At 39.4% G+C, this 26,393-nt stretch overlaps 1 protein-coding gene across 3 annotated transcripts in view; it reads left to right on the top strand.

Annotated features, from left to right (window-relative positions):
• The window catches only part of MBP (myelin basic protein), a 115,362-nt gene that overhangs the window by 24,221 nt on the left and 64,748 nt on the right, over nt 1–26,393 (top strand). For all 3 annotated transcript variants that reach the window (XM_083824842.1, XM_083824844.1, XM_083824843.1), the window contains exon 2: nt 1,127–1,201. In XM_083824842.1, coding sequence (XP_083680968.1) covers nt 1,151–1,201 — 51 coding nt within the window. In that variant the 5' untranslated portion in view covers nt 1,127–1,150. The remainder of the gene's footprint in view (nt 1–1,126; nt 1,202–26,393) is intronic.

Below are 26,393 nucleotides of genomic sequence, written 5' to 3'. Positions count from 1 at the left end.
GTTTCTGTGATGGAAAGTCAGAATTTCAGAAGTAATCAAATCCTCTATCCATCGGAGATAGGTATCCCTTGGTACACAGGTCAGTCCACGTATCTAAGCTTATAACCGTGGTTTTATTTTCAAGTATAACTAGGTAATAGGCTGTTGTTTTACTTCATGTGTTTTCTGTCATAGCAAAGGTCAGCTGTGCTTAGAAAAGCCTTAGAAAAGCCAAGCCTTTGCAGAAGATATTGTTAATGAAGTAACAGCCCTCTGACACTGAGGGTGTTGTGTGAAGACGTCTGACGCCAATGTTTTATAGTATGCAGCATTACATTTATGGCAGAGTAGCAAATATTATTGTTGGTCAGAAATTCAATATTATGAGCAAAAGTCCAGTTCATAAGCCTGAGAGGAGAAAGTCTCTTTGAAACGTGTTTTGGAAGTAGTTTAAAGTTTCAGGGCTTTAAACGTTACCTTGCACCGTCTTTAGGTACTAAAACACAAAGACAAACCTTGCCTGTGTAAGATACTATACAGACACATGCTTCTAAGAGAAGAAATATGTAGTGTAACCACAAATGCAAGCTAAAAGCTGAAATTTGAGTGTTGTGGTTTAACCTACATAAGCTCTGCTAAAGCTGAGATACACCACAGAAAGCCAGAAAATACAAAGAAAAGGTTGGCATTCCATTCCTATGCGCTTTCCATGAAAGCTTGTGCTTTAAAGAACATATCCATTCTCACCTCCACAGAAAATTGTTAGCAGTTTAGTGTGGTGGTTGGTTTTTTTTCAGTAATTGCTGTTTATGTAATGGTAAATGTGAATTCTAAAGAATTTACTTGATCCCTTATAAAAATTCGCAGCTACAAATCAGCTGCTACATATTGTACAATTGGGATTGTAAATATGTTATCAAAAGACAGGGCTTCTGCTTAAATACTGACCTAGTCTTGGCTTGTATACAAATAAAATGCTTTATTTTTCCTCCTTTTTTTTTTTTTTAATTGAATAAGGAAAGTTTATGGTGGACTGTAAAAATGTTTATTGTACGAGAGCTGTTTCTTTGTTCTGCCCAAGGAAGAATTAATTTGTATTTCAATATATTTTGGTTTCAAAATTTCTGTTTTGTTTTTGTCTTTTCAGAATTTGAAGTTCTGGTGGTAGATCATGGGGAACCATGTAGGAAAACGAGAACATAGTGCTGACAAGTCAACCAAGGTAAGAGCAGAAAATTGAAGAGGCGAGACCATTTCAGAAATGTGTGTTTATAAAATAATTATATATATTTACTACCTTAATGTGTTTACCAGATCGTTTTCACTGTTGCTATTTTTGTCATTTTAAAATTATATATTTTTTTTTAAGAGGGTCCTATGAGATGTAGCTGAACTAGGATTTTGCTGTGTTAGATGAAGTTTTCATGTGTCAGATGCATAACTGATAAAATGCTTCTCAGTCATGTTGGAAATGAATGAAACGATCCTTAGAAGCAGGAAATTGCAGACATTTTTAAAGAGCCAATGAGCTGAGTAATGTTTTACTTATCGACAGCTTTCCATTTTGGCAGTCGTTGGCTTTATCATTAAGAAAGGAACTGTATGGAAACAAGTAAAATAAGAGGATTCCAAAGGCAACGATTGTCAGTCTCAGTAGATACAACTTTAAAAATCTCCTTGGTAGAAAGATGAGAACCATCAAAATATTCACTAAAAGTTAGTATATACTTTCTAGGCCTCTGTAGGCACTTTGTATTTCACACATTATGTGGTATTCTGTTTGCCTTGTGATAATATCTTGTTTATTTGTGTGTCTGCATTGTACAGGAAGAGTGTATTCACACGTATCTTAGATTAAAACATACATAAAAAAGTTGTTTCTTCTTACTAGCTTTTGCTAACTTCCCTCTACCCATCCCCACCCAAAAATAACAGTTTACAGTCTGATCCCACAGTGTATAAAGTTATTGCCCTTTGCATCAGACAGATGATGTAAACAGATAATTCTGTGCTCTGTCTGGAGGAATGCAGGTATTGTGCATTGCTGTGGCACAGATAAGCAGCTATCCCTAAAAGGTTTATGCAGACTAGAATTCATATAGTTAAAAGTTCTCTGACTTCTTCTTTAGGGAAGTACATGAGCACATTGGAGGGAACAGTGAGAAAACAGCAGGAAGAGAGAACTGGAAACATGTTTTTGTTTTCTATTTATGCAGTGTTTTACAAAATGGTTTCAGTTTCAGTGCAAACAATAGCATGAGTCCCAAGCTGTGTTTGGCACCTTAAGATTTTTGGTTACATTTCTAGAAAAATGCCTTGTACAAATCCAGCAAAGTCACGGGTACCTAACAGATGTATTTAGCCAAATATTTTGACTCTTTCTGACCAAGTGTGGGAGATGCTGCAGGTGTGATATGGCAGGTACACAGAGCTTATTAGGCTGTTGTGCACCATGTGTCCTGTGCTTAGTTTTTTCTTTGGGTACAAAATCTGGTTAGAAAAACACTTCATAACTTCTCTCCCACTTTGGGATCTTGTGTCTCATACACCTGGGTGGCAGGTCAGTGAGTTGTGTCTGGCACATGGGGCTTCAAACAGTAAAAGATTCTTCAAACTCTAGCAGCCTGTGCCATAGGCACAAGTCCTTCAGGGGTGAGCAAGAGTCAGGTGTCCACGAGTCTTGCACTGAGTATGTAAGACAGGTCTATAAGGAAATGGACAGTTGAGCTCTTTTGAATTCCTTTTTCCTTATCATTCCATAAAGAACGGTGAATTCTGCAATGAAAATAACATTCATTGATGTAAAATATTTCAAAGGGGAAACTTACTTCTGTAGCAATATCTTCTGTCCCTCACTCATCCTTTCAGAGTGCAAAAATAAAGCAAAACCCCAAACTTTAAAACAGCCAATGCTTGATCAAGATCTCCCTTTACTCATGAAAGACAGCAGTAATGTCACAAGAAATGATAAGGCTACAGATCTAAAATCAGGAAATATATGGTTAAGGTGCTCCTGTGTATTCCACGTAACCAGTCAATCTTCATTCAGTTCTTGTAGGCAATAGTAAAGTTCCTACGGACAGCTGTAACCATATGTACCGTACTCGTTTTTTCTTTTCAAGCTGAAGTTGCTCTTTTGTCTTTGTTCAATATAGCTGTAAATTAGAACTGTTTTCCCACCAGTCTTGTGGTGCTGCAGGCTTGAAGAGACTCTGTGAAAATGCTGAACTCTTCTTGCTCTTAGCAGTAGAACTGCAGTGCAGAAGGCTATTAGCTCATTCTAAAATTCATTACTTGTAACTTCAGGCTGTTTAAAACGTTTCAATTCCCCAAAATATAGCACCAAAGAAGAAGATCATTTTAGGCAGCTTGTTTGAACCTATGACAGTCAGATTTGCTTCATGGACACCATACTGGCTCCTGAACAAGTAGTCCAGTTCTCCAGGTAGTTATATCATGAATGTTAGTAAAGATGCTGTAATGAAACTTTAATTCTTGATTGTACATTAAATGCCCTGTAGGATAGCAATTACTGTTGTTGTTGTTGTTGAGTTGACCTCTAGCTTTGTTTTACTTTCAGTAAACTTGGATATTTGACGGCAAAATTAGAAATAGCCAGAAAACAATTATTTCATCAAATTTCTGTTACGAGACCAAGATGCTTTCAAATTGGCAGATTTGCTAAAGGCAAGATGGTTTCCCATGCTGTGATGCTTCTTTCAAAATATTGTAATCCTCTTGATTTATAAAAATGCCAGGCTATAATGATGCTTTCATGAATAATAAGGAGAAATGTGAAATTAATTGAATGCTTTGAAAAATGGTCTATTTGACTTAGGTAATGAGAGAAATACTTACAAAGCCCTCACCTACTCAACGAACACAGCAATTTCTCCCATTTCTCTTTTACTTTGAATGGTTTAGGTTACTGAGACTACTGAGGCCTGTAGTAAATGTACAAATATTGATTTTGTTTAACTTTGTTCTTGGTGGTAATGCTTGGGTTTAAACTTACATAAATGTATGTGGGAACAACAGAAAAGAAAATAATGTCCTGTTCTTCATGTCACAAATTTTGTTAAATTCCCTGAGAACTAAATGTAGAATTAAAAGAGTGGGTGACCAAAGTTTTGTTGATCTTTTTTCTGAGTTGTAGTTGATCTATGTTAATTCGGCACAGCTGCAAAGAGCCATGGGCTTTTTTTTTAATGTCAGAAGGTGCCTTCAAGTGTTTCATTAAAACAGTTCCTTGCCACTGTCTGTTCTGGCTGTCCCCCCTGGAGAATTCTGTTCAGCACATATATGCATCCCTAAATCTTTGAACCTTCTTGGTACCTGTCAAAACTGGCCCTTACCTTCCATGTTGTTTGTTCAGGCCTGTGGGGTTGGGAAGAAGTGTTTCGGTCATTGTCTCATCTATTCTACAAATACCAAATCCAGCAAGACCACAGAGCCTGGTTGCCCTGTGCCTCAGGTCATGTCGTACTGTGGGGTGCTGGACAACAAACTTGTGACTTGTAGAAAAGAAAAAAACCCACTGCCCAGCAATGTAAAGAGATTGCTCAAGAAGCATAAGTAGGCCTGAAACACATTCGATCATTTGACTATTTCATGTCCTCGATGTACTTGGAGTATGCTGTCAGTAAACACCAAGGAACCAAAAACAATTGCTACCTCTGATATTTAACTCTGAGGAACCTTGAGAAGTGTAAATTTGCCACAGTATATTGCTTTTCACAGGCAGAAATTCAAAACAGATGTAGTGATGATAAAGCATTCAATCTACAGTTTAATGTTTTTCTTGAACTACAAAGGCATCTGTTAATAATGACCAAGTCTTCGTGTGTAGTAAATTTATGAAAAGTATTGCCTTTGATTACCATCTTACCTGGATTCTGTAAAGTGTTTTGCACGGTTCATTTGATAATTGTAATAAACAAACTGGTTCTCCATGTTTAAGGTGAACTCAACACAATTAGTTCAAGCAAAATTGCTCTGGTAAGCGTGCATCAGTCAATAAGTCAAACGGTTTCTAAACTGATTCTGAAGAGATTCTGGTTTTTCTTCTCCTTGTACGGCTAACGTTTAGAGATCTCACACCCTGTGCAGCCCTACTCCTGATAACATTGACAGAAAGTTTTCTGGCTCTCCCTGATGAGAGAGGGGTGAAATTCTGAAGCTGGCTGGCTCAGTGTAGCACTTGTGTAGTTCACCTCATAGACACTGAGCAATCTGCAAGCAGAAGGATTTCACACTGACCTCCTTTGATGCCCTACCTCAGACTGTTGAGACTGCTTGTCTCTAAACCATGTGCATGTTTGTTGTTCTTTTCTTTTACACCAGGTGCTTCCTCTGGTACGCATGGTAAAGTACCAAGAAAGGGGGGGGGGGAACACAACAGGTGAAGTAATTTGATTAGTTATATTAATTGCATTGAAGTATTATTTTTGTAAGATAAATGTTTATTATTCAATACGTCGAGATACTTGATATACAGATTATGTAGGATATGCCTTTTTTTTTTAAAATTACACATGGTATTGTAATTTAATATGTTTAAATACACTATTGTTGTTACCATGCATAAAAAGAGTGATGCTCTTTCACTTTTTCCCCTAGCAAATTTGTATAGCGCTATTTTTATTTTCCTTTAAAATTTTTTTTTTTTTTCTTTCTGAGTAAAATTTCTGCTGTAAAACAAAGAGTCCAGGGGCTCAAGTGATGTATCCTTCTTTGTAATCTGATATACTGATTAAAATACTCCCTCTCAAGCTCAGTACTCCATCTCGATAGCTTTCTGAAGGTAGAGGGAAAATAGAGAAAGAAAAACTTTAAAATGTTGAGAAAACCAAAGTTCTCTGTGAAGGACGCGATGAACACTTTCACCAGCCAGTTTTACAGGTTACACATAGAAATTCTCTCAAACTGCTACCATCTGGTCAAGCTGGTGTCTGGTACAAGAGAAGGCAGCTTTTGAAAGAGGCAATCCCCTTCCAGGGAGCGAAGGGCAGTTCTGTGAAGTTAAGCAAAACCAGTTAAATTTGATAGGCATCTGTTTTCTTCAAATTCTGCCATTGCCCTAGATTTGGCCTTGAGCAAATCCCTTTGTGCCGGCTGTATTCTTCTGTTACATTTCTTAACCTTCCTACTGTCTAACTAGATTGCTTGCTGGGACAGATGCAGAGTCATTCTGTATTAATAGGAGGACTTTGAGACTTTAAGAGGAGCCTTCAGGCACTAATGTGCTTCAGACAGTGAGATGATATCATAGCGATACAGAAAGGACAGTGCTGTTTGAAGCCTCTGAGAATGCCAAGTATGCGGTAACTATGACATCTTTCATCAAAAATTAACCTTAAGACCATCATTCAGCATTGTACTGAAGCCTGTTCAATGTTTAAGTAGGCAAGTAGCTCTGCTGTAGAAGGACCAATTTATGTGTCCAATTTAAGTTGTGTTTAAATACTTGACTGTTCATTAAACTTTTCAGGCACTGGGTTGAATAAGGTCTATTAATGTTACAATATTTTTTTTAGTCTAAAATATCCTAGGCTTATCATAAGTATGTGTGGAAGATAAACCGTCAGTGGTGTAGAGGTCATGCTTCTATGCTTCTCTGTTCCCCTTTTTCCTGTGTATCTGAATGCCACAGAAGGTAGCAAGGCTTATGAACAGAGCAACTGACAGAAGAGTTACAGGTGGGAGGCAAGACAGATAAGAGTGAGCAGCAAGTTCTGGTCAGTACCATGGCACCTGAGTATTTAAGGCTTTGCCTGAATTGTGTAATACTAGACATTTTTCATTAGACCTTCATTTTAATGAAAAAGCGAGTAAATACATAGGTAAATGTCACATCAAATATGTTGCAAGAATGTTTTTCTGTTGTGCATGAGTGCTAAGTACAAACGTTTCTTGGTTTAGGTCTTGAGCTGGTTGAGCTCGCATGGGTGCAAAAGGAAGAGGTGCAGTCACTGTGGTTTTGGCTGGGGAGGAGGAAGGGTCTTGGGCTTTCTTCTCCCACCCTCAGCCTGCAGAACTGACTAGCAAAAGAGGGAAGTGCGCTCTGTGCTTTTTGAGGTCTTGTGCATCAGATGCCATGCTGCTGTGGTATAGTTTCCTATAGTTTCCTTCACGTCTGCTGCTTTTTAGCTTTGATACAAAACTAGACAAATGTCCTGTGAAATGAGTTTAATGATAGCACCACTTAAATTAGCAAGGAACTGGAAGGAAAAGGGTGTAATACACTGCCCATTCTTTGTGAACTCCCTGTGAACTGGGCTGCTTGCTGAACAGGCTTCTCTTAAGGTCAGCCCATACTGCAGCCCAAGAACATGGTGTTCAAAGCCCTAGTGACTTCATGCCAGAAAAATGAAGGTGAAGATGTTATTTTTAGTCTGGAGGAAGCAATAAGTGATAGAGAGATCCTGAAAGGGAGCGATATCTTCCTTCTTTCTCACAGAACCTCTCTGTGCTTCTACTGTTATGGCGGTTTGTAGATCAGCATGCTATCGTGTGGCAACATGCTTTATCAGCTGCTCTGAAACTGGATGAGATAGGTCAAAATAACAAACTAGAATTTCATTAGTTATATTTGTTAAGTTTATATTAAAAAAATAATAATCTTGTGCGATATGTAATATATTACCATAGAACACAGTTAAATCTGTAAAATCAGCATGGGTGAATTGCTTTCTTCCTATTAGAGGAGAGCTCACTGAGCTTTGCCTATGGGGCCAAACCCAGCAGAATCTCCAATCTCTAGGACAATGACTGGCAAATCTTTCTCATGACACTTGTCAAAGTATTGAGCCCTGGTAAAAGTGTGTTCAATAGTTCAGTAGTGTCCTCATCTTCTGCCCCTAATGCTAGTTCTGTTGTCTCACATGCTTCTGGGCACCAGCTGGGAGCATTGCATGCTGGAGCAATGGTTTATTTGACTTCTCCATTTCACACTTACTTACATTTCTGATAATGTAATTGTGAAACTGGGTCAATGAAACTTGTTGGTAGGCATGGTTTTACACCATGCAACAGTACAAAGCCAAAACCTAAGCTAAAGCCTGATGCTAAGCATCCTGCCACAAGAAATGAGGAATTCCACATAGTTAAGGTGAGGGGAATCTTTCTTTAATTTGTAAATTCAGCAAACATGAAATGGATATCAGAAGGAAAAAGATGAGGGACTTTCTTACAGAGAGTCACTTTAACAATAACTTCTCTTTTTACTTCAGAAGCTGAAGTTGAACAATAAACAGCACTTTCTAACGTAATTGCAGGGTTTTGTACACCAAGTAAATTTAACTTACCTGCGGCTGCAGTTCAAAAAGTATTTTTCCACCTTGAGCTAAGATGTCATGGGATATTTTTCCTTTCTACTTATCTTTCACATGCCCTCAGCTTTTATGCTGGAAATACTTGAGTAGTATTTGCTAGAGGAAAAAATTTGCTGGAGGAAAAAAGTCTTTTGCAAAAGGAAATTGAAAAACTTTTAAGCAGAGTAACGTGACTTTGTTCTTGATTGCTGAGATAAGGCTCATTCGAAAAACAATCTGATCTTCTGTGCAGCATCCCATGGATGTGGCCATTACAATATGAGAATTTGCATAGAGCTGAGAGACACAAGATAAATACCATTTACATTGGATAATTGGGGGACTTCTGAGCATCTCTTATAATCAGGAAGAGACAATGATGGAAACTTTGTGGGTGGTGTTTTTTTGTTGTGTGTTTGTTTTTTTTCCCCACAGTGCCACAGGATGACGTTGAGGTTGGTGTACCTGGACTTAGCTTTAACTGAAATATGGCAGTTGTAACAGCACTGAATTTAGGGAGGTATGGGGGAACTCAGCTTGCTTGTGACCTCCATACAGCTCAAAAGATGCAGACAAGAACCTGATGCCAGAAATTGTAGCAAGGCTGTCATCAATGAGATCTATCCTTAAACAAGTCACTTATGATCAAAACAACAAAAAAGTCACCATTTTGGGCCCTCAGTTATTCCCATTCTGTGTAAAAGCTTCAGGGCTAGATTCACTGTCTGGTAGCGCTAAGGTTTTCAGATGACTCATGGAAATCCCAACATGCTGGAAACGTCTTGGTTAAAAGGTACTGGCTGAGACTGTTACGTTGAAATCTGAATGATTTATGGTTTTGTGGTCATAACTGACTTACTAAATGTCTAGCACGTTTTCCTAGTCTTTCACACTCCTCCCCTTCCTTCCTCCTTTTACCTTCTCTGTCCCCCTACTCCTTGCACGCAGGTTTTTTCAGCACGTTATTTTCTGCTAGTATTTCCATCTCTAATGCAGTCAGTGCCATGTTTTGATCTCCTGAGGCATTAGAAACAGCATTTAATGATTAACAGTGCAGTTGCATGCTTGGAAACAGTGACGAGACAGCCAGCTGACAGGCAGTCTTATCAGGGAGGTGGGAACACTGTAGAAGAGAGAAAATTTGCACTTTTCTAACAACACACATCTACTTGAAAAATAGTTCACTTCCAGCCAGATCTCTCTCTTCGTGTTGACAAAAGACGTTCAGCAACTATCCCTATCACAGTACCTTGCTTCAAGCAATCTAGTAGTGCCATTGCCATTGTTTGAAAGAGTTGGAAATCAAAGCTCTCTTCTGTTATTTTTTTATACCCAACCATCATCATTTTTATATATATATATATATATATATATTTATTTATTTATTTTACATTTGTACCTGTTGAAGAATTTGTCTTCGGCAGAAAACAGAAGAATGGCTATGGAATTCTTCTGGGGGAAGCATGGCTTCAATTGTGAGGGGGAACCATGCGCAAAAACTTTAAATCCCTCTTTAATTACTTACATGCATGTATATATATAAATGTACACACATACACAAATATATATAAAAAAAAGATCAAGCGTATATTGAACTACCTATAAAAATGTGAGTGTATATTCAAATATATGTACTCTGCTTATACCCCTGACTGGCTGCACATGTGTTCACTCCGTGAGTTTTAAGAATTGAGACCAGCAGCCTTTCTCCCCAGGGCAGCTTGCTGTCCATTCTGATCTTCCCCATGAACTACAGGCTAAATCTCTTCTTAATGTCGAGCCAAAGCTTTCTACTGTAGAAGAAATTTGCCTTATGGTGCACAGTGAGAAAGCCTTGAATAATTGCTTTCTTTTTCCTTTTGTAATCCAGTGTCTGAAATCCCATTTGTTTTCATGAGACTTGGCAGATGCAGGTTGGTGAATGTGGGACTCTGAATCAGCATCTCACGTTAGTGACTGTAACAAATGAGGAATGCTTATATCTCATAAAATATATATTAAAGATGGTTCAATACTTGCCAATGCCATCTGTTTGTTAAATATTTAATAAGATATTTAACATCTTAAGTATGTAGTAATAGAATATATAAAAATCTCCTGGTGTTCTGTGGAAGGCTTCAGAGCTCACAGTAGGTGAGACCCACTGCATAAAGTAACAGTTGTTCTATCTTGGGTCCCCTGCTACACAGAAAACTCAATATGTTTAGGAGGGTTGATGTTATTTCTAGAGCTCAGTCACATGAGATGAGATTCTAGGTCAAAAGATGTACATAATGAAGACTAAAACTTAGTTTTTTTCTGCTGAAAGAAATAACTTGCAATATGCTGCGGGATATTTGCTGGTAGAAAGAGGCTTTCTCCTGTGATACGGTGCTAACCTACAGTTTCTTTCAGAAGCAAATCTGTGTTCAGAGAAAACTTATGTTAATATATTTTAGTTGAGATCGATCTGAACCACAGTAATCCATTATGTTCAGATGTGACAAATTAAGTTACGGTGATTTGTAGGTGCGGAGAATGTGGACTTGCAACATCTAGCTTTCGGTTTCTTGCAGGTTCATTTACCTGATAAATTACTTTCGGTGTTGATTTTTTCCCCCCTACAATTCAATATTTCAAGAAAATGTAATTCTTAATAGTTGCTGCTGCTGTATGTAAGGGACTGGAGACCCTCTGAATGTGGAGCCCATGAGGGAGATGGCTCCACCAGGAGCAGGGGTTGGCCTCAATCCCACCTCATGAGCCACGGGTCTCAGCAGGAGGCAAGTTGTTCTGGTTTTGCTCTGATCATCTTGCTTTAACCAATTAGGCTACAAGCAGTGGGCTGGTGGAGCAGGTGCAGAGCTGCTTTCCTCTGTGCAGAGAGCCAGATGGCCAGCTAATTGTCCCTGTCCCCGACTAAGTCTTGGCCAAGTCTCCTGCGCAGAGCTCAATTAGGCTGGTGCACTGCCAAGGTGGGTCTTGGGGCTTTAAGAAAATGAGGACTTCAGGGACAGCTTTGGGCAGCTGGAATTTTCTTGGTCAGTCTTCAGTGGGGTTAATTTCAAACCTTGAAATGGTTCCTATTTTTGTTTAGTTGGTTGTTTTTTGTTGGTGGTGTTTTATGTTGCTTGGGTTTGTTTTTCTTGAAAGCAAAAATGCCTGATGCCTAACAGGACTCAAGACTTCTTGATCTGAGCTAAGACATCTTGCTTGTTACAAGACTCTTAGCATGAAGGTACGGCTGCAGCAGAGAAAAGAAATCTAAGTAGCAACCCGTATTTTGAAGCATTGATTCTCTGGAATTTTGCAATGAGAACTTGTGCCTGTTGAATAACCTCTTACAGCAGAAAAGTTGCAGGTGGGACAGTGTTTGGGTTGGCTTGGCTTTCTATGATCCTTTTGGGGGAATCTTTAATAAACCCTAAGACTTTTATTCATAGTACAAAATGGGAAGATATGATGGATGTTTTGTAATGGATTGTAAACTTGCTAAAAGAAATGCAAATGAAATGTGTTTGCTTATCCATATGCTTATACTTAATGTAATAACTGCAGCTATAATCTGTGTAACCTCTTCATTTACTTGTTTGTGAAATGCTATGTGTAACTCCATCAGTTGTTTTTATGTCAAGACATTCAACTTTTGTTAGAATAAACCACTGTGGGAGATAAAACTGTTGGGTGCCAGAGGAAAGCATTAGAAGAAGCGGAGTACTGTTAATAGATCATTTTGCAGTGGTAGGGAATTGAGTAAAAAGGATTCCTAGACATTTCCAAGGGGGCTGCCTGTTACATTCAATGCTGGAAAGGCTGTCTCTTGGTCCCAAAAGATACTGAAGTCCCGTGTTGATATTTACTCAGGCAGTTTGAGTACGCTGTCATTGAGTTCACAAGTAGCCTATATATGGAAGGATCAACTATTGAGTTCACAAGTAGCCTATATATGGAAGGATCAAATATACAAGTTAATACAATACAGCTATTTAGACTTTATATGTACAGATGATGTATTCTTGTCTGATTTTTTTTTTTTTTACATCGATCATGCTCCGCCTGTTTTCTTCAGCCCCATATCTATCTTCCTTTTCTTTTTTTCCTTCAGTGTTTTGTCTGTGGGTTTGCCCTACCAATTATATCTGGTGATTACGTAGCCAGTAGATTATACTACCTCTAGGGATGAAGGTGAAGAGCTTTGTGTATTCTCTGTTTTGCTTGTGTCTGAAGCTTGCACTGCACAGCAGATGAGCAATACCAGAAAAATCTGTCTGAGGTCTAACTTCAAAGGAGTTGTCCCTGCACCTTTTTTAGGATGAAACACCAGAAAGAGAATGGCAATGGAAATACTTCTCTGGTCATGCACAGTGAAATTCCCTGCCTCAAGAAGCAGTTGAACGTAGATTGTGCAAGTTTGATGTACAGTGCCCTGCGTGGCTTCCTGGGTTCTGGCTCGCCAGTAGAATTGAGGCATAAATTCCAGCCTTCGCAACACATATGCAGCCATGTAAAATTCTATTTATGTGCTGAGGGTTACTAAGTAACAGTTGCTGAGGGAAATGCAGTCTTTTAACTTCATGACGTCTGTGCGCTTAAAACTGCCAGCCAAGTAGTGCATTAACATAGATTTTGCACATTAATGTAATGTGATTTGCTGTGGGCTATGTGCAAGCAAAATCTCTGGGGAAAAAAAAAAGCAGCAGTGTTGTTTGAAGAGTCTCTCTGCAGCTGGGTCTTACGAACAAGAGGTGAAACCCAATTTTCCCTTTTTACCTCTTCCTCTGCTTGACACATGATAAATATGGACCCTGATATATATGTATTATATGCATACTTATATCTTTATCTACCTGTAGATAGAGATAAAAAGGTGTAATCTATATGTTTTGCATTTGCATCTTTCTTCAAGGGTAGGAGGGGTGAGTAGAAAACAAACTAAAAGCCCAGTGTGACTCAGCCGTAGGCTGGGTGCTGGTAATACAAGGAGAAGTTTGCCCTGAGCTGCGTGCGTCGCCTCTAGTAACTGTGTTTACCTCTAATTTTGCACAGACATTATCAGAGGATTTGTTTTTTCTAAGGAAGGTTACCTCAAAAAGGTCATCTGTCTAGGCTGAGATGGAGCTTATCTACTGAAGGACATTCTACTGAAGTGAGCAATCTTTCCTTTAAACCAAACCAAACTTACAGTAGGGGCTTGAGCTGAAGATCTTCATATGTTGATGAAAATGAGCTGTTGAAATGTCGTTAATTCCTACAGTGTTTTTTTTAACTTATTTCTCCATCATAAAGCCACTTTTTGTCCTTGTGTATATGTACGTGAATTTTGCAGTGGGTAAGTAATCTGAGCTTATTAAGCTGTACGAATTGCTGATTGTAGACTGTGGAGACCTTCATTTCAGGGAGGTTCTTGTATTAATTATACTGTTAGGTCAGTGTACACAGGAGGTGTGCAAAAGTAAGTATAGGTAAGTAGCTACTACCACAGTCCTTTTATGAAAGGAGCATAAAATGTCTGTAAGTCATAGTCATTAGCTTTCATAGATTTTTGTAACTTGTTTTAGCTGAATCCAAGGATGTTATTTGCTAATCGCCGAATATTGCATCACAGTTGGGGTGTGATAACAAGTTATTTACCTGGGCCAACGTTTGCTGCACTCATGTGAATAGTACAATAACTTTTGAACCTTGCAAAATATATTTGATCTATTCAGTCACGGCAATTGATTTTTTTTTCTTGTTATGAATTATTTACTAAAACAAGTAAACGAAAAGCCCACAAACAAACAAGTACCCTTACATCATCATCACTTTAAAATCTGGGTACGTTGTTTTTGTTCCCAGCATTATAATTCTCTTGACATTTTTTGACAGGGTATAATTCTTAAGTACTGCCTGCGTTTTTGCCTGTCTTTTAGACAGCATAGTATCTCAGCTTTTTTGTAGTCTCTCGTACAGTCCACCCATTTTTTTTCTGAGGCCAGAAGCTTTTCCCTCTGGGGAGAAATCAGTCCTGAGTTTTTCATTGCTCAGTCAGGCTGCTTTTTTTCTGCAACTCTTGTGACCAGTTGTGACTGTTCAAGTGGTTTTAAACTGATGTATTAGCCACAGCTTTTCCCTTGGGAGGCTGTCGTTTCTAGTGACAATATTGGCTCCAAGCAAAGTATATTTAAAGTCTATAGAAGGAGCAAAGCAGAACAAAGAAAAAAGTCTCAGCATAACTCTTAAGTACACATCTGTTCTTCTAACCCCCTTTCTTCTCACTATGTAGGGACTTACAGGGGGCTTTTCTCTCAAATGACAAAGTTTAGGAGAACTGGGGTTATATCTTCATGCTAATAGTCCCTTTCTTTGCTGCATGCTTCAGGAGCTATCCTTCACTTCCAAACATCTGTAATACAATCATTTACAGTCATTTAACTTAGTGGATGCAAAAAATAGACAAAGCCTTTTCTGCACAGCTATTTTCTGGCCAGTTGGCCTGTACTGGTGAATGGGGTTGTCCCACTTCAGATGCAGGGCTTTGCGTTTGCCTTTACTAAACTTCATGAGATTCTTGCCAGTCCGTTTCTGTAGCCTGTCAAGGTCCCTCTGGACAGCAGCTCTGCCTTTCCGTGTACTGAGCAGCTCGGTGGTCTTTACTAAAGTCACTGCGTGATACTGGCTGCAGTGCTGATCCCTGAGGGATGCAGCTGCTGGCTGACTGCCAGTTGGACTTGGTGCCCTTGATCACAGATGTCTGAGTCTGGTGGTGCAACCAGTTGTCTGCCTTTTGTATTCCACCTACCCAAATCTTATCTTCACCTGTTGGCTGAGGAGAGTGGCAGACTGTGGGAGTTGGTGTCAAAAAGGCTGTGCCAAAAGCAGGGCACACACCACCAGTGGTTTTCCCCTCCTTCACTGAAGCAGTCATTTCACCACAGGAGACTCTTAGGTTGGTCAGACACTGGGTGCGTGTGGCATATCCAAGCAGTCTGTTCCCACCCACCTTCTTCACCCATGGAAACAGCTACCCTTAAAGCTGTTCGGTCATCTGCTTTTAACAAAAAGATATAAAGAGCTAAGCATTTGAAATACGATTTATTAAGTATGGCTCTCACTTTACCTTTCACTTTTCATGCAGGTGTTTCTATTGAGAACAGAATGTACCCTATCTTTAACAGTCTCTTATAGCCCAATAAAGTACTGCACTTTGGGATACATGGTAAAACAAAACAAAATGGTGGAGATGAGTTGCTCACTCATGTATAGTCCTTTCTTTCAAGACAAATGCATATAAAGGGGAGAGAAGAGGCATGAAGCATATGTTCTAGTTGGGTGATGATCCTTGCTTGCTTGAAGTCTTCCTGCTAGAAAGAGGGGTGCTGGGTACAACTTCACAAAAGATCTGAAAATTAGGCCCTAAATTAAAAATAAAAAAAAAAAAGTGGAAGTTGAGGGGGAGAAGAACAAGTTCTCCTGCCTGAAGGATGAGTAGAGATGCTGCAAAAGTAATACTTAGGTAAAGCACAACAAGCAAAATAGGAAACTTGCATTTTTAACATATAGCTCTTGAATTTCAGCATGGCGCAGGTATGTCTGTGTTCCCATCTTCCCCCACCGTGATACTTTTGTTCTCATGAAGGTACAGAGAGTTTTTATTGGAACCTCATTAGTTCCTCATTATCAGCATCTGATAAACTGAATCATCTTTTTAAACACCAGTTTCTATTTGCTTTTTGGCTCACTGAGTGAAAAAGTGGCTGCTCATAGGTGGGGCCATATTACTGGTATTACCGTTTCTCCTGTCTATACGTGAGCAAGAGCCTTTTATTGTCATCACTTCTGGGATTTCTTTACACTGGGATTTCTTTACACTGGTAGTACAGAAGGTGGACTTTTATTTTTACAGTCAATTGGAAATTTCCATTGCCTAGTCTTTCACAAGGTTTGGTGTCTTTTTTGACTTTACATTTGGAAAATTAAAGTTACAACTGTTTTAAAAAAACAAACACTGCCCCTGTGAGCTGTTTACTTAAAAAAAAAAAAGGGGGGGGGGGGGCATTTAAAAAACGAATCCAAACCAAAATTAAAACAAATGTGCTTATGAAGAATAGGGTTGTGCATAGTACAGATGGTGTGTTTCTTATTTGGTGATTAGATTATCTGTTCACACTTTTCAAAAGGTATGAAAACAGCCTTATGAAACATTTATATTATGGAACATGTATCTTACCATATTGGACATCTGAAGGCACTTTTGAAAAATGTTTTTTGATCTTAGGGTGTTTTTGGTGTGCTTAAATGGAAGCAATCATATATGCAGTCAAACCTCCCCGATTTCCACGTGAGTAATAGTGTGTATTTGCTGATGAATCAGGTGTCACCTGGGACTGAAGAAGCACTAAGTGAGAGATTTGGGTGAGTCATTTCCTCAGGCTCTCAAGGTTTGTCTTACCACTGGCTCATTGTGGTACGTAGAAATAAGTTGACTCAAGGTGACTGTTTCTGAGAGTTAGGAATGTACTGAATTCTTGATCTGTAGGAAAAAATGCAACATTTTACCTGTACTCATTGCATAACAAATCACAAAGTCATGGTAGAAACTATCCACATAACTTTACTGAAGTTTGGATAAACACAAGTAAGATTGCATATGTGAGTAATTCACATCTGCATGTGACAGTCTGGGCTACATTAGGGTGTAGGTGGGCTGCAGAGGAGGGCTCCAATATCTGAAGGTGATGGTGGAACTGATACAACAAATTGCTTAGCGGCCTGGTAGCCAGATCACACAGAGTTCAAGCTCTGACTGATACTCTGTATGATGTCTGGAAGCCCCACTGAGATCAGGGGCTCTGATCAGGTTTAAAATATGAACTCATTAAAGTGTATTTATCTCACAACTGCATAAACATTCCTGTACTCTTGCTGCTGAATGAAACTGCATCCTAATGTCTTGTAGCTTGCTTTGTGCTTTAAGGGACCCCTATAAACCAACTGTGTGGCAAGGAATGAAATTGGCCTGTGCCATTTGTTAACCTTTGCTCCTCTCTTTTCTTTTTCTTGCTGTTGCTAGACCAGGGTCAGTGCGATTTGAATGCCAGTTTAAACGTTTACACGCTGATTAAACAGTTGCCTGAAAATAAACAATTAAAATGTCATCTCTCCAGGCACCTTTGGCTATACAATCATTTCTGTTTTTTTTCCAAAGTACGTTTTGCCTCTAGGACTTTGTTATTCAATTCTGAGATGTGAAAGTTCAGTTACTGGACATGCAGTTTAGTGTTTCAGCTTGTTAGCTTTGTACACATACTACAATGGCCCATTTGTCTTCCAGTCATATTGGTGCGATTGTAACTCTGCACAGTATTTCTTGTGAGAGTGCCTCTGTGTCGGTTTAAAGCACGGAGGAAAGCATTGTTCACTCGTTCTGCTTTTAGAAAATAAAATCACAGAATTGCAAGCAAAATCAGGGGAAGAGGTAACTTTTTACATGAATCATTGACATAATGCCATTTACACAGTGGTGGTTGACAAATTTTGCTGTGACCTTCGTGAAAAAACACGTAGGCTTTAATGGTGAGTTCAGCAGAGCCTCTTGCGTAGAGTCCCAAGAGTTACGACTCTCACTGTTGGCTGCATCATGAAATTGCTTGTTTCTGAAGAAGCCATCAAAGAAGAAAATATCAACTTCTGTGTAATGTCACACTTCCCACCTCCTCCGAGCTCTTGCCAAAAGAGAGATCTGTGATGGCCCTCTCCGACTGCTTGCTGAAGGCTTTGAGAGAACCTATGGGATGGCTGAAGAGCCAGCTCCCTAGCTTTCCTCTCTGAAGATAATAATAATGGACCATGATCTTGTGCATATAAACATTGGCAAAGGGAAACAATCATCTCAGTAAGGGTCTGCCCTTCTGTTCCAGCAAAACTGAACGTTTCTCCTCATGTTGGGGTCATCTTGTGTAGCTTTTCCTTCTTGCTGGGGTGGATTGCTTTGGGTTAATTTTTCTGAGATTCTCCCGGGCTGTGTTGTAGTGTTTTAGTGCTAATTAGGTGTATCATTTTGTTATTTATTGTAATTTTTATGACAGTCTTTCAGGTTCTGTTTAGACAGCTTCTGGAAAATGACTGACAGCTAGAATATTTCAGAAATCAGTTAAACCTTTCTTCAGAGCATGCATTTTGTGGTTAAAAAAGTAACTAGGGAATGTGGGGAAGGGATCATTGTTTTGCTGCTTTTAACATGCCTTAGGCAAAACCGTAAATTGATTGTAATCAGCTTTCTGAAATTGTTTTCTTAATGTCATATTCAGAAAAGTAGGAGTGTGTACACTTCAGTATACCTAGTTCTTTGGCTCTAGGATGATTTTCCCTAAACATGAAAAATCTAGATATTTTTCTGTGTCCTGGTAAGGAGTTATATTTAAATTTCATTGACAGCTATGGTTTAACAGTTGGCTAACGCTTGAGAGACTTGCAATGGCCTGCTGAGGAGGTCTGCCAGATTTGGGCCCATAGTGGGACTGCAGGTGTCTGGATCCTTCGGACAGTGGTGTGGCTTTCTCAAAAGGGAGTTAGTGTCAAAATTTAGCGTTTAATTTAAACTTTCTTTTACTTCCTGCTAATTGCCTCGTATGACAACTGATGTTTCTAAGAATTGATGGACAAAGTCTCTCTCTTAACATGATATATTTTGTATTTTTAAACACTTTAGTGCTAGAGGAATGTGAGTGAATCTGTTTACTGGATTTCTTTGAAGGAAAGGGAAACCTATGCCACAAAAGAATAAAGGATGTTTTACAGGAACCATTACTGATGAAAACTTTTTTGTTCTTTTTCACCATCTTTTTGTTGTTACTGTGCTTTTTTGTTTGTTTGTTTTAACCGAGTTGTAGCTTTCCAATTTAATGAGGAAGGAGAAGAGAACAGAGAAACCAGACCGCCTGCACGAAACCATTTCCCCGCTCGTGTTGTTTGGCTTTGCCTGATCGCTATTCAGTGCTGATGATTTAAGCTTCAGTTCTGGAGGTCTTTTACAAAGCCATATACTCTCAAAGTGAATAGAGTGTGTGCCTGTTTGTATTAGTTTCCTTAAGTGGGAGTTGAAAGGCATCATAGCAGTATTTGTTACCATTACGCAGGCTATTTTGTGCCTTTACCAGCTTCCTTCAACTACAAAGCCTTGCTGCTGTGCCAGCTGTATTTCACAACTCTTATCTGAGAAAAGCAAAACCGAAAAACTATTTACGTTTGGAAAATTGTGTTTTGATTGTTTGGTGAATATAACCCCATAAATCTTGACATTTGAAAATACTGTCTTTTAAGTGCTGTTTGTGCATTTATTTGCACTACTCTCAGGACCTGAGCTCGTTCCAGGAGCACTGTGTAACAATACTCAGATTCTTTCAACATCTTGAATTTAATATCGAGCTATTTACATCAAATAGTTGTGCCATTCAGTTATTTAGCCCAACCTTTTGTGTTTTGTCTGGATAGGCAGGAATGTATGAAGGCCTTGTGATCGGTGGCTTGTTCATGGCAGCTTCTCTCCTGGCCCGAGGGAGGACACATGGCTGGGCAGTGAGGGGGCTACACCCCAACGAGGAGCTGAAACATCATTTTTTCTGGGTTAAAACATCTTGCCAGTTGAAAAGACAAAACTTTATTTTTCTCAATGTGCTCTCCCTCATGATGATAAATACAAATAAAAATAAATAAATAAAATAACCCAACATCTTGTAATAAGACTTAAGAACCTAGTCTAGTGGGAAGTGTCCCTGCTATTTTTTTTTAGGTAAATATATTGTAATATCAGGCAACTTCGATATAAAATTTCTAGCTTTGTCCTAGAAATAAATATGAAGACTAGAGACTGCCAAGTGATCCAAAGCAGTGAAAATAGTCTTCCCTCAAAATCACTATATTAGAAAAATTCCCTTCTAATATTAACTGCTAGGTGTTACAACTAATTCTTTTAATTCTTGGCAAGCAAGAGTAAAGCCTACTTTTTAAATGATGAAAATGTCTTGGTATGTTTCAGGGAATTGAAGGAATGTAATTTTGAATCTAAAATGCTTTTACGTAGCAGTTTCTGAGTCTTCTTTCCTCATGAGCTAGAACTTGGGAAATGAAAATTAAATTAAATACAAGTTGATAGTCCATTATTGGTGTTTGGTGGAAGTTGTTTCCAGGCATGGTTTCTACTCATGATATTAAACTCAGAAGGGGTTTGGATTAGTCTAATGTATCACTGCAGGTAGAACACTGAAAAAGTTGTTTAAATGTCTACCCTTCTTAGTGTTGTTTTTTGTGTGTGTGTGTGTGTGTTTGTTTTTTATTTGTACCTTCTTAATACAGAGCAAGCACTAAAAAGACACTCATGTTATTCGGTAAAGCCCACCCTCAATTGTGTAGAGAAATGACTTCTAAGTGTATGTTGTCATCTTCATTTTGCACCCTGAAGGACTGCTACTTGTCTGTGATGGAAGTAAGAATAAAATTCCCAAAGTGAAATTCTAGCCTGCCTGAAGTCTGGTTTGGTGCTGGGGAACTGCGCAGAGCTCAGCTGTTGTCAGGAGCTGTTTCTTTCTCTGTGTGCCTAGCTGACACAGTTATGCTTCAGCTCACAGCCTGCCTGAAATCTGCTTTGGTACTTCAGGTCCATATAAAATATTTTCCTTGCAGGTAATGGGAGGAAGCAAAAAAATTTTGATTTGGCTACACATTTTCAGCCCCTTTGCTGTTCCAGAGGAGCACACAGGTGAAATCCTTGTGGTGCTGCTTTGAGGTGGCTTTGTAGCACTGCGGGATGCGGTGCGGTATCCCTGCATCGTGCTTCGCTGCCACCTGCTTCGCCTCATGTCTCGCTTCCTGTGGCTCAGAGGGGCAAATCAGCAGCCCTACGGCCACAGTCAATCCCCCGATGGAGGACTCAAGGCTGAGGATCTCAAAGAGTCTGGGCAATGACAAATGTTTTGCTTTTTATTCATTACCAATTGCCAAACTCAAACCCATGATACAAGAAGTTCAGAGTACAAGGTTGAAAGGGAAGTTTTGCCTGAAAAACAAGATATTCTTAATCCTCTGTCCCTGACTAGTGAATTTAGTTTGTATTTTTTTTTAATGTTTGTAGTTTTGGTTATTTTTCTCTGTTGTTTCTTGTTCTTTCACTAGTTGCTAGTTTTTGCATCTCTGTTGTGCCTTTAGCTTGGGTGTATTCAGATGCTTAGGTGACTTGTTTTCTTCTGGTTTATCAGATATCCCTATTCATTCTTTTTAGATCTTATCAGAATGCTAGCATGTATGAGTGGTTTCACTAGCAGAAGGAAACAGGATTGGTTTTGTGTACTTTTCTTTATTATTGCCCTTCAGAAGGACGTCAGTGATGGTGGCACTGGAAAATTACCCATCCAGTGGGGTTCAATGCTGCCCTTGTTCGATGAATTTGGGAAAGAGATTGCAGGCTGCACCATCAATATAGCATTTTGGACTTAAACCGTGTCTTTTTTAGGGAAAAAAGGAGTGAAATATTTGTACTTCCTCAACATGGGGCTAAAATGAATGTTCAAAGGAGAGTGAATTGGCAAACACTCAGTCCAGGTGGGATAAAGATGGTGAGTGGACTGGGAAAGCGTGGGTATTGATGGCTATTGCTCTTCAGACTACTCTGGAAACCTTCTTGAGCGCCTTTGGTGACAAGAGATTAGCTATTTGCTTGAAGTTGAAGTGCCTGTTGTTTCTGCCTTGGCTGATCAAGTGCTGTTATAGCTCCTCTCTGGTCCATTAGGGCAGGAGCTGCACCCGTCCGCGTGTTTTCCACTTCAGGAAAAGCACCTCAGATCGGAGCAGGGAGCATCTGTGCTTTAATAGCGTTACGTTCAGGTCAAGTGCTCTGGAGGTTATCGAAACCCAGCGTATTTCCAAGTGCACTTTTAGGTCCTTGTATTGATCTTGACGCTTTGGTATTGCGTGTGCCACTGCGCCTTTTGTACAGCTGGGGGGTTGTCGCCCTGCCGGGGCTGATCGGGGTGGGATCGGCAGAGGAAACAGCAATTCACTTCTCTGTCTGTGCTTGTCTGCAGCGGGCGTGAGTCACAGTCAGGCTTCCTGTGCATGGTTTCAGCCCTGGTGTTGCACAGAGTAAAAGACACGTGACAGGATTCTTGCTTCAAATTGAAAATATTGACCTGGAGCATGTTCTTCTGCCTTGTCTTAACTTGTTTTTGCGATTTCTGTGCTGCTTTGGGAGCATTGCCGATACTGCCCGCGTCTCGGGGACCTGCAGAGTAGTAAGAGGTCGCTCACATAAGTTTTTCCTCACAGGATACGTGGGTTTGGGTGTTTTCTTTTTTCAGTTCACAGAATTGTTGTGAAAACCTTAATCTTTATATGGGATTATTTTTGTTTTGGTTTGTTTCCCAAATAAACTCTGTCATTTTAGCACCTTTCTCCCAGATGCAATTAGCTTGTGCCGGTGGAGCGGGCACAGTAATGTAATCACTTATTTTTATTTTCTCCCTATTGCATGCCTGAACCTCCATCCTAGCACCAGGGAATACCTTATGGACTAGTAAAGGCCATAACCCAATTGGTAAATACTTGTCCCTGAACAAAAACAGTTTTAAAATGTCCTTCATAAATGGAAGCAAACAGCAAAATAGTGCGGAACTGGTAATGGGGAACGTAACAATATTTTTTAGATGGAATTCGGTACTACTTATTGCAACCCTTAGTATCTTAGGGTTTTTAAACAGACTCAGTGCATTTCTTCAATGACTTGGACAATGTGTTTGAGGCATCTCAGTCCTTTTTCAAGTCTATCTTGAGGGTTAGTGATGGGATCCTTTCATTTGAAACTTCTTTTGAAATTCTCCATTTGGTGACAAAAGCAGCCCCAGCACTGAAGCTGAGTGCCAAAAATCTCTCCTTGGAAGACTCTCCCTCTTTCTCTCTCTTCCCCTCACCTCTCTGTCACTTTTTCATTCTGCCGCCTCATATCTTGAATAAGATTTTGACAAACACAGAGGTATGTAAGAATAACTACTCCGTATAGAAGTTGTTGAATAGAGGATATTTTAAGTATTGTGTTTCCAAAGCGGGATATAAAGAACCTGTAGAAATGAAAATTGTACTGAGAGTATAAGGTCTACCAGAAAACTGGAGATAATGGCTGATTTAGTTGCGGTTTGAGGGAGTACTTTATTTATTTGAAAATTGTTGGGAAAATTATGAAACATTTTCACGTCTGGTGGGGAATGAAGAAGGAGCTGATATCAGAGCTCCCTGGAGTATTGTTGAGAACTTGAAGCTGTGGAGCTAGCACAAACCCAACTTCAGTCTGGCATAACCATGTCGTGTGTAGTGGCAGTAGCCTCGCTCAAGGGGGTAGGAATTAACCACCGTGGCACTGTTAAGATTCACCGTTCAGGTTCTGTGTAACAAACGGGATGCTTCCTAATATGTATGTCAGTTTCCATGTTAATAGCAGGTGTGATGAAGGATCTCCACAGTCAAGAGGAATTAATGGTGGACTTCAGGAAGATGTTAGAACACATTCGTTAATCCAGGTAGAGGAGATCTCGGGCCAGGCAGTGTGCCTCGAGTTCCTGCTGTCCACAGGGTTGTCCGCAGGGTCTGCTTGGTTGTGCTAAGCAGCACCTGTAATGTTCCTCCCAATGAACAGGAGCTAAAATCTTTGGGACTGATGGAGGTCTTTGAGGAGGCAATAAGGAACTTTTCTCAGACTCGTTCTAATGAGACTTGCCTGATAGCACTATTGTTAGCACTTAGTCTAGTGATGCAGAACACGAGGCGATAGTGGCAAAGAAAATTACCCCTGTTAAGAATGACTGAGGTAATTCTTGCCCATTTCAACTGTATTTGTTATTTAGAGAAATATTCATGCATTTCAGACTTACTGGTATGTGCCTCTCTATCATGTTACCATCACATTGTGAAGCAGCACATATCTATCATTTACAAATTTACTTTTTTTCTTCCCCAGGAACTCTGTGGAAGGTCAGTTAGCTCTGTTGAGAAGAGGCAAAGTATATAATGTCCTGAAGGTGTACAGTCACCTGAAATCATATATCCATTATGTGATTATTCAATGAAAGGCAGCCTTATGTTAGAGAAATTAGGTGAATATCACTGCAGAAGTGAAATATCAGGGATGGTTTGCTGAGTTCTTTAGCTGTGTCTGGAGTTGTATGATTTACTGCTATGGATACAATTTGCATTATTAAGATTATTATTGCCTGCAGTGACTTATGCTTTTTCTATTCTTCCAAAACGGAGGCTCATTGCCAGTCAAATCTGTTTTTGTCTGCTAGAAACTTTTGTCTGTCTTCTGGGGTGGTGTCTGTTGTTTATCTTAAATAATTTTAAATCTACTGTAGAGGAGGAATCAAATGTTTTATTATGCCCCAAGTTCTGCTGGGTCTTGGGGAGTTACATGCAGGGAAAGTAACAGCTGTGGACAGATAGAAATGGAGAGATGGATATGCTGGAGAGAGATGGATATCCACAGCCTGTGGTGTTTTGCTGCAATTAGAGCTTCTGATGTCAGTGTGGCACTGAAAAATAAAGGAAACTTAAGTATATTTTCCTTTCTGCCTTTGGGTTGGTGCTAAGCAGACCGTCTGAGCACATAATAAGAGTACAGAATTTCTTGTACAAGGCAGGGGTGGATGTCAGCACAGACAACACAAAAGTCTACTTTGGATAGGATTTCACAGATTTCTTTAATTCTCTTGGATAAAACACTAATTTCGCTTGAACGCTTGTTTGGTTTCTGATGAGAAGTTTTGATTTGTCTGTGTTTTTCCTTTGCAAAATGAAGTCCTCAAGTAACAGTTTTATGGTTAAAGGAAAAGAAACAAGCTGTTCCTAACTAGTATGCAAAATGGCAAGGGAGCTTAAAAAGTTGGCTTGAGTACTCAAGAGTACAACTTTTCACTTCCGAGACTTATGTTTTCTTGAGGAAATGAGCTGCTTTGGTAAATGCAATATGCTTAACAGTGTATTTTAACCTGGCCTGCTACTGTAGAGTCTGCAGAACACTCAGCTTTGTAACTCAGCCTTTCTTAATATTTCCTATTTTGTTAAAGATCCTCTAAATAGGCACCGATAGCAGCAAAATACAAACCAGCCTTGCTTTTTGCACTAATGTGTGTGTACATAGCCAGAACATGATTTTCATATCAGTATTGGTTGTGGCAAATACTTTGATAGCTGCCAGTTATTTGTATATTTACATATAAAAAATTGTGAAATGTTTTTTAGTATGGAGACTGCGATGCTCACTCGAGACATGATGGGATGTATGAAATGTGATGGAAAGCAGGTAAACTGAGTCTCAAGGAACTGGTGATCTGCCACAATGGGAAACTGGGCCAAAAGTGTCTTATAGCAGATTATAACACAGGTTTCAGTTTTATTGAAGTTGAGTCAAGAGCAGCTGTTATATATACACATTCGCATATATGCAGTTACAGTGTACACACACATCTTATTTTACAACTGCTTTGTAAAATGGTACAAGTATTTCTGGGCTGTGACAGCTTGCTGTGACCTGTTGTTAAGATAAATTAGGTGCTACCTTGCTGCTTTAGATTTTTTGTTTGCTTGTTTTATAGCATTTTGGACCAAGAGTGGCCTGATTCCCTAAAGAAATGCAACTCCACTGTGCTTTGGTAATGAGCTTTGCAGTTTCTCTTCTGATGTTGGAGCACCTGCAGAGATGGGGGAGTCCTTCTCACTTCCCCGAAGTGCAGGTCGGAGGCCTTGCTTCAGGAAAGCATCTAAGCACACACAGAGCGCATCTCTCATCACAGGAGACTTTACTTGAATTCTGGTTTGAAGCAAATTTTTGTGGTGATGCTTTGGATAGAGAGAGAGACGGAGTTACTGTGAACTTTATTTAAATATATAAACCTAAATTTGATGTAATCTATAGTTCTGGGGAACTGATCCTATAAAAATAAACTTATTTTGCCAGTTGCTCCTGAAATTGCGGTGAGTGCTGAACTTGCAAGTCAGATCTAGATAGCATTACATTTGCTATGATAGGTACAAAGGGCCTTTATTTTACAACCCGCCACAAGCACTTTATAACTGTAGGTAATGAATCCATCCTGGCACAGCTCA

The sequence above is a fragment of the Anser anser genome, assembly GCF_964211835.1.
Source record: "Anser anser genome assembly, chromosome: 2".
Classification (NCBI taxonomy): domain Eukaryota; kingdom Metazoa; phylum Chordata; class Aves; order Anseriformes; family Anatidae; genus Anser; species Anser anser.
Note: the sequence above shows the minus strand (reverse complement) of the source record. Positions and strands in the feature narration are given on the sequence as shown.